Raw genomic sequence first — 8,833 nt, forward strand, 5'->3', positions numbered from 1 at the left:
AATCCATAATTGCAGTCAACTATTATTTTAAAAAATACAATTAATGTTTATTTTTGTTTTTTTCATGGTTAAGTATGCCAACCAAAAATGTATATGTTAATTGAACAACATTGTATTTACATTAAACAAAAACCTTGTGAATCTTTGAATTACTTTTTTCACTATATCTCATAATTATCTCTAATACTTTTCTATTTATCATAGCACAAGCGAAATGGAACATAACAGTAACAGTGAAATCGTCATTGATAAGTTGGCTGACATAGATGCCTCCATAGAATCATGGAATATTCGTGCTCAAGTTGTCATGATTTGGAAACAGACATACAAGAACAACCCAAACATGGTCAACAGCTTTGACATGATTTTAATGGACCAGGAGGTAAGATTAAAATAATATGAAAAAACTTATGTTTTATTTTTGTTTCATATAATAATACCCTTTATCACCTACAGGGCACTAGAATACATGCAACAATAAAAAAAAATCTCATAAATGCATTTCAAGCCCTCCTGGAAGAAGGAGCTGTAAGGCAAATCACTAACTTTGGTATGGCCAGAAACGAAGGAGATTACATGTTGGTTGCTCACAAGCATAAGATAAATTTCTACTAAACAACCACAATTCGTGTATTAACTCCTTTTGTTGATAGGATCAATCCTTTTAATTTTGAGAGTTTTCATGATGTGACAGCCAGAAATTTTGACACTCGTGTTGCATTTGGTAAGCTTTTTTCCCTTAACAATTTTGCATTTATTATATTGTATATTTTTTAACCAATTTATATTATAATAATTGATTCAAATTTACTTTTTCTAGATTTTATTGGTCAAGTTGTATCTACTGAACCCATGAGAGTGATTAAGGAGAATGCAAGGGAAACAAGGCTAATGAGTATTGTTGCACAAGATCTGATGTACTTTTCTTTATTTTTCATTAATTTATCGTGTTTAGTATTTTATTCATATAACCCAAACAATCAATTATAGTGGTAGGAAAATGCAAGTGGCTTTGTGGGATAGTTTTACATTGAAGTTGAACAGCTACATATCTGAACATCAAAATGAAAATGCTCTTGTGATCATTCTCCTATGTATGGTAAAACTCAAGACTTGGGGTGGTAAGAATAATTATTTTTAGATGTCTATGCTCATTACATTAATATTTTATTTATAATATGAAATAATCTATTACTTCAATTGCTATTTATAGGCCAGCCACAAGTTACATATTAATGATGATATGCATCATATTTCAGAATTTAAAAAGGCGTATGTATTTGATGACTATGATATAATTATTTACTATTTTATTTTTATTAATCAATAATTATTATTATTGTTGATCTTCTTCGTTTCTCCTTCTTATATGTAGCATTGCTGATATCGATTTGAATGTTGACTCTTCCATTAATACTACACAACTTAACACAGAAATTGTTGTGGCCAAGCCAGAAGACTAGTGCCTCCGTTTCAAATAAAAAACATTGATGATATTCCAGATTATAATGAGGTATACTTAATATTATTCATATTTTTCCATTATATATAACAATTTTTTTAATGTGTGTGTGTGTATATATATATATATATATATATATATATATATATATATATGTAATTGGTTTCGATTTTGAGGAAGGATGGTATTCTTTTTATTGTCGTAACTGTTCAAAAAAGGTAACTAAAAATGGTGACGATAGTGATGGTGAACCATTTAATTGTAATGGTTACGGAGGAGTTTTTGATGTATTCGACAAGTAAGTTCATAATTTTATATTTGTAAACTTCTTGTCTCATGAATCTTTATTACAATGTTTTAATTTTTATTTCATTGTCCATTAACGTGTGATACAATAATATTTAGGGTAAGGGTTGGAATACATGTTCAAGATGAAACTGGGTCTGCTTCTTTTGTATTGTTTGACCGTCATGTTAAAGATCTTATTCACCGCGGTAATCATTGGTTGATGGAAAAGATATCAAAGGTAGCGTTATATTATACTATTTTATTAATTTGTATACACGACAAGTTAACTGTATATTGTTATTGCATTTTATTTTAATCGGGATTTATTAACTACTCACATGTTTTATTATAATATTTTTTAGGATCAAGGACACCAAAAGATCCCCGATGAGTTCAATACGATGCTTAATAGAAAGTTTGTTTTTAAAGTTCAGATTTCAAAGTTTAATCTCGAGAACAATTATCACACCTACACCGTTCATAAGATGGCTGATGATGAACTTGTACTTGGTGCAGTTTTCAAACATTCACCTGCATACGAAGAAAACAGTATTCATTCTGATGGTACTCCTATCAACAAGTCTATTAAGGTAAAATTAAATTCATATAATTTAGCATTCTAACATTGTTAATAAACATTTATTCTTGATGCAGTGACAATATTAATGTTGTTAATCAACATTGTTTTATTAATTTGATACAGGAAAAGAGTGTTTCTGTTGAAGGTGACAATATTAATGTTGTTGATCTTGATGCAGTGACACCAACAACTACTTCACTGAAACGCCCTATTGAGATTGTTACCACCACTGAATTGTTTGAATGGTCTTCCTCAAAAGATAGTGTTGCTCCTCATACCCTTAAGATTCCAAAAATGGAAAACTCGAATGAATTTTGCAGTTATGATTATTTGACATTTATCATTGACGATTTTCCTTTCTGGTGGTAGGAGAACGCATTCAAGATTTCATATACCAATTAACTTGAATGAGAAATCGTTTTTTTCTATTACGCCAGATTGCCAGGTAACGATGTAGTTGCCCTGTTGAACAAAGTGAGCCTTCTAATTTGGGACGAAGTCCCAATGATGCATCGTCATTGTTTCGAAGCAGTTGATAGGACACTTAGAGATACTATACCTCGCATGAAGTTGACACGATCCGATAAAAAAATTTCATTATGTTTTCAACGTAGGTAATTCCCAATAGCAGTTTGTTTCGCTATGACCATTGACAAAAGTCAAGGACATTCATTTTCAAATGTTGGATTGCGTAGACCTGTCTTCACACATGGTTAGTTATATGTAGTTGTTTCTCGTGTAACAAGCAAAAAAGGTTTGAAGGTACTCATATGTGATGAGGAAGGTCGTTCAACTAATAAAACAAAAAACATTGTCTACAAAGAGGTCCTGCAATGTTTATAGTTATTTATCGATTTCAGTGTTTCTTTTTCACCTTTCAATAATAACAGTAGCCATAAACTTTCTTTTATAATTATTATGCAATCTATATAGATGTTTTGGTAATTTTTTTAATACGTTCCCCCGCGTTTAACGCGAGTTATAATCTAGTTGTATGTATATTAAATGATATCTATAATTATAATTCTCTTTTTATGGAAACTAATTAAATTCGTCATTAATGTCAACAAGAAACATTCTTTTAGAATGAATTCGCATCTACGTTTTTATGTATGGGTTTGTGTTTTGTTTCAGCACCCACTCACTTAAAATACAATAAAGTTGCATGGAATATGAAAAAACAAGAGTGTATGCTACTAAAATACACTTTTATTCTGATATAATACATTTTTATTCTTCTAGATACGAGTTAATTCCGAAAGAATATTATTGTTGACATTAATGATTAATTTAATTAGTTTCTATAAAAAAGAATTATAAGTATGGATAACATTTAATATACATATAATTATGAAAATAATTTAATATCTATTATTATTTGATTAAATAATAATTTAATTTTAACTAAATTATTATTGGTGTATTATAGCATATACGAGAAATATTTGAACCTCTCTCTCTCTCAATATATATATATATATATATATATATATATATATATATATATATATATATATATATATATATATATTTCTCACATCTATTGTGTGTTAGAATGCACCAATAAGAATTTACTAAAAAAATATATGTATACTAAATGATATCTGTAACGCCTGTGTTTCTGGGCTTGTCATTAATGTTGATATAATAGTCTAGGTTAACCTTTGTAACCCGTTTTGGAAATAATAGAAGTGTATTATTTGAGTATTATGTGTTTTGTGCTTAACTGTGTGACTTAATTGAATTAAGAAAAAAATAAGTGTCAAAATGAAATGCTAGATAAGCTTGATATCTATGGATAATGTTGTAGTAGTTGAAATGAGGTTTCGGAATATATAAAGAATGCCGAAATCCGAGTTATAACAAAGAAGTTATGATTTGTCGAAGTGTCGCGACAGAACCAGCACGACGCTGAATGACGTAAAAAGTGGATTTACGTTAGAGCGATATTTAGCCCTAGTGATCTAAACAAATGTTGTAGAGTTCGTTAAACCGAGAGCGTGCATAAAGAGAACGCCCAAATCTGACTTCGTATGAGGAGGTTATGATTTTCTGAAGTTTCGACTTAGCAGTATGCAGCCCGAATACTCGATTTGAGACCGAGCGGTTTTTTAGCCGAAACAATCTAAACGAGAATCGAAGATCTCGTTAATTGTAGTGAAACGATAAAAAGATAGGAGAAAACGGACGTCGGATGAAGAAGTTATTTATAACGGAGTTTTCTTGTCCCGACCTACTAAAAATAAATAATAAAAATAAATTCAAAACTAGCCGACAAAGTTTAAACGAAAGTTGTAGAGCGTAGTCTCACCTACGCGTGGATATAAAGAAAGTCGAAAACGGAGTTCGTATGAAGAAGATATGAATTTTTGAAGTTTATTAAATAATTAATATATAAATTTAATTATTAATCTGATATTATCCGAAGGGGAGTCACCGGACTTATTCGGGTTACGCCCAACGTACAGCGAAGCATGACGCGCTTCGCACTCGAGTTCTTCGGATACGTAAGCAGTGATGAACTTCCGAGGCGTACGCCCAGCGTAATGCGAGGCCTCAGCCTCCTATAAAAGGCTTGCGAAGGCAGCCAACTCCATTTTCCAAATTCTCTTCTCTTTCTCTCGTTTTGCATCGTTTTGCGTGCCAGAAGTATCCCGAAGCCCCGGTGTTCATCCTGAGACCCGAAGCAAGTCCCGAAGCTCGAAGATCCCGAGAAGAAAAAAGTTTCTGAGCCGAAGCTCTGCCCGCGAGAAGCCCGGTGTGTGAAATGATCCCGGTTTCACCGAAGAATACTACTCTTAGAGCCGTAGTGCTGTCCGATCATCTTCTGATCAAGTGAGTGTGTAGTTACCTTTTTCTAACACAAAATTATGAAGTATTTGATATGAAATAGGTGTTATGTGTATATTTTGTTGTTATATGTGTGAATGTATATTCACTTTCTTCTATCTCATAGATATAATTTATTCTGTATGAAATACGTGTTATGTGTGTGTGCCTCATCTGTTATGTGGAATATGTATAGAATGAGAATGCTATACAGGTTTTAAACTATGTATAAAAATATATATTTTTATCAACTAATATTTTGGGTAGAACATGGGTAGATAGTTGATGTGTGATAAACAAATGAAAGGCCTCGATGTTGTTGTAGTTGATCTAGTTATTCAGCGGAGTATGGATAACGACCACAGACTCCTTCTAGACAGTCCTGTGGAATGCTAGCAGGTTCATAACCTGTAGGTGTTGTGAACGATGTGCTCACCGGTGTACTCTATCCCCCTCATGGTTGCCTTTAGGATATCTATTGTTGAGGAAACCCCTTAGCAGTAATGTCCGTCTCGATGAAAATCCTAGATTAGGTCCCTTGAGATAGATGTTGTTTTAAGGACATAAAGTGAGGATAACGGGAATAGGTAATCGGGTTATTGTTGGTTGGTGAAATTAAATATAATTATTTATTGTGGGTTGAAAACCCTATATGCTCACCAGGCTCCCAAGCCTGACCCACTCAGTTTATTCGTATTACAGGTAGTGGTGCGAGGGCATATGATGGATGAATCATCAAGTTGTTTTGTTTACATGTCTGTATATGTATATATTTGTTGAATGACTTGTAATGTTATCGTTTATGCTTTATGGTCGGTATCGGAACATGACATCCCGAGTTTTGATTATATAATGAAAACGCATCTCTTGATGAAATGATTTGATAAATATTATTTTATCATATTCTGTTTTTGGGAACAAATTCCGCAACTCTTTTAAATCAAAAGGATTTACTCTAAAATTATTTTAAAAATCATAAATGAAATCGGTCTTTTCTGGCCGAGATTTTGGGGATGTCACAGTTGGTATCAGAGCATTAGTTTAAGCGAACTAGGAATTTGTAGGATTTCTAGACTTAAACTTAGAATGCTAAGTGGAGGTTGTTAGATGTGTGTCTGTTATATTTCAGACACGAGCACTAGTTTATTTTAGGAAAGTTGCCTAAAAATGTTTTTATGTGCTAAATGTTATATGTTGCCATATATGCTATTGTTTGTTCGGATCTATGCTTTGTTGCCGACCGGATCTGGAAACCTTATGTGTGTATGATTCTAAGCGTACGTCTACGGTATTAGAACTAACATGTAAACGTTTCGGAGTGATAAGGATGATTTAATTATCTATCATGGATGAGGATCTAATTTCACTTTATTTGGTGTGTAGATAAAAAAAGGGAAGAACCAGGAGTGGCGTTGGAAACGCGGATGAAAACAGGAATCAACCACCAGTGATTGAGCAAGCACCTGTTCTAGCAGCAACACCAGAACCAATAACAATGGCTGGGGTGCAAGCCATGGTTCGGGCTATGTTAGCCGAACAAAGGGAAGAAATGTGACGGATGTTACATGAAAATAGGGACGAACCAATCATGCCTATTGAGGAACCCGAACTGATTCCCGAGCAATCGGAGGAAGGGAACAATAGTCGCATGGTGAGTCAAGTTGGGACTCAAGGAGAACGAAGGAACAAACCGGAAAGGAGAAACAACAAGGATGGGTGAATGTACAAGAATTTATTGGGCGCCAAGCCACCAAGTCTTTCTGGAAGCCCAAAGCCTATTGAGATTATGGATTGGATCTCCGAAATGGAGATGGTATTTGAAAGTTGTGACTGTAGCAACAAACAGAAGACTGTCTTTGCAGTTAGACAACTGAAGACTGGAGTCTTGAGTTGGTTGAAGTTGCTGGCAGATACTATGCCACGAGGAGAAGCCCTAAAAATGTCATGGAAGGAGTTCTTGGAACAGTTATGGGTGCAATATTGTTCAGAGATAGATCTGATTGATTTGAACAATGAGTTCCAAAACTTGAAGAAGAGGAAGATAAGCATAGATGACTATGCTACTGCATTCACTGAGAAAATGAAGTTATTTCCGTACCTAGTGCCAAGGGAACTCTCCAAGATTGAGAGGTTCGCTAATGGACTGCCTGCCGACTTTGGCCCGACAGTCAAGATGGCAACCACTCTAAAAACAGCTGTTCGAGCAGCTAAGAATGTGGAGGCCTAGCAGAAGGAAAAGGGTCTGGAAAGGATAAATGTTGGTGATAAAACGAAGTTCGATGGACCTTTAGGGTCCAACAAGAAAAACAAGTTCTCAAAGTCTAGTTCGAGAGGAAGAGGAGGCGAAGCGAAATGGTGCGAAAAATGTAAGAAGAAGCATCATGGAAAATGTGAGGTAGTGGCCACATGTTTTAAATGTGGAAAGCCAGGGCACTATGCCAATGAATGCACCCTCACTAGGAAAGTTTGTTATGGTTGTGGCGAGGAGGGACACATATCGAGGGACTTCCCGAAAAAGAAGGAGGCAACAAGACCCAACATTCCGCCAAAGCCGAAGGCGAGAGCATTCCAGATGACGCTGGAAGCTGCGAAAGATGAAGCGGATGTCGCTTCAGGTACCTTTCTCGTAAACACATTGCCTGCCCAAATTTTATTTGATTATGGAGCCAACTACTCCTTTATTTCGCATGAATTTGGTAGGAAACTAGCTTTGCCTGTTGATAGACTAGATAATGCCTTATTAGTCGAAGTTGCTAGTGGCAAGTTTGTACCTGTTAGCCATCGTATGAAAAACATCTTAATTGACTTGAATAGGAATAAGTTCCGTGAGGAGTTATTGCCTATAGAACTTAATGGTTTCGACATCGTGTTGGGAATGGATTGGTTTAGCGCAAATGACGCCGAGATATTGTGCAAGAAGAAGATTGTAAAGGTAAACCTGCCAGGGAAAGAGTCGTTTATGGTGTATGGAGATAAACGCAGAGTAAATTCTGGAATCATTTCATTGATGAAAGCCAGAAGGTGTTTGGCCAAAGGATATACGTCGTATCTAGCATTTGTGATAAATGCTAAGAAGGAGAAAAAGGCGATGCAGAGCATTCCTGTCGTATGTGAGTATCAGAAAGTATTTCCCGAAGATCTTCCCGGATTACCGCCTGATAGACAAGTGGAGTTTAGAATAGACTTGTTACCAGGGACGACGCCAATAGCAAAAGCAACTTACCGATTAGCACCGACGGAGATGAAGAAGCTGATGATGCAACTTCAGGAGTTATTGGACAAAAGGTTTCATTAGACCTAGTTCATCTCCCTGGGGAGCTCCGGTGTTATTCGTAAAGAAGAAAGACGGGAGCATGAGGATGTGCATTGATTACAGAGAGCTGAATAAAGCAACGATAAAGAATAGATACCCATTGCCAAGGATTGATGACCTATTTGATCAATTGCAAGGTTTGAGCTATTTCTCGAAGATCGATCCAAGGTCAGGATATCATCAGCTAAAAGTAAGAGAGCAGGATATCAAGAAGACCGCATTCAGAACTAGAGATGGACACTACGAGTTCTTGGTTATGTCGTTTGGACTAACCAATTCTCCAGCAGCATTCATGGATTTAATGAATCGGGTTTGTAATCCATTCCTTGATAAATTGTGATAGTGTTCATAGATGACATTC

At 35.1% G+C, this 8,833-nt stretch overlaps 1 protein-coding gene across 1 annotated transcript; it reads left to right on the top strand.

Moving 5' to 3' along the window:
* The first annotated feature begins 214 nt into the window (after nt 1–214).
* Nucleotides 215–2,699, top strand: LOC111888845 (uncharacterized). The gene is made up of 10 exons (XM_023884967.1): nt 215–382; nt 457–533; nt 654–724; nt 821–917; nt 991–1,099; nt 1,214–1,276; nt 1,681–1,760; nt 1,868–1,988; nt 2,113–2,340; nt 2,454–2,699. The coding sequence occupies exons 1-10, from the start codon at nt 215–217 to the stop codon at nt 2,697–2,699; spliced, it is 1,260 nt and encodes a 419-aa protein (XP_023740735.1).
* Nucleotides 2,700–8,833: the final 6,134 nt, after the last annotated feature.

This window comes from Lactuca sativa, chromosome 2 (genome assembly GCF_002870075.4).
Source record: "Lactuca sativa cultivar Salinas chromosome 2, Lsat_Salinas_v11, whole genome shotgun sequence".
Classification (NCBI taxonomy): domain Eukaryota; kingdom Viridiplantae; phylum Streptophyta; class Magnoliopsida; order Asterales; family Asteraceae; genus Lactuca; species Lactuca sativa.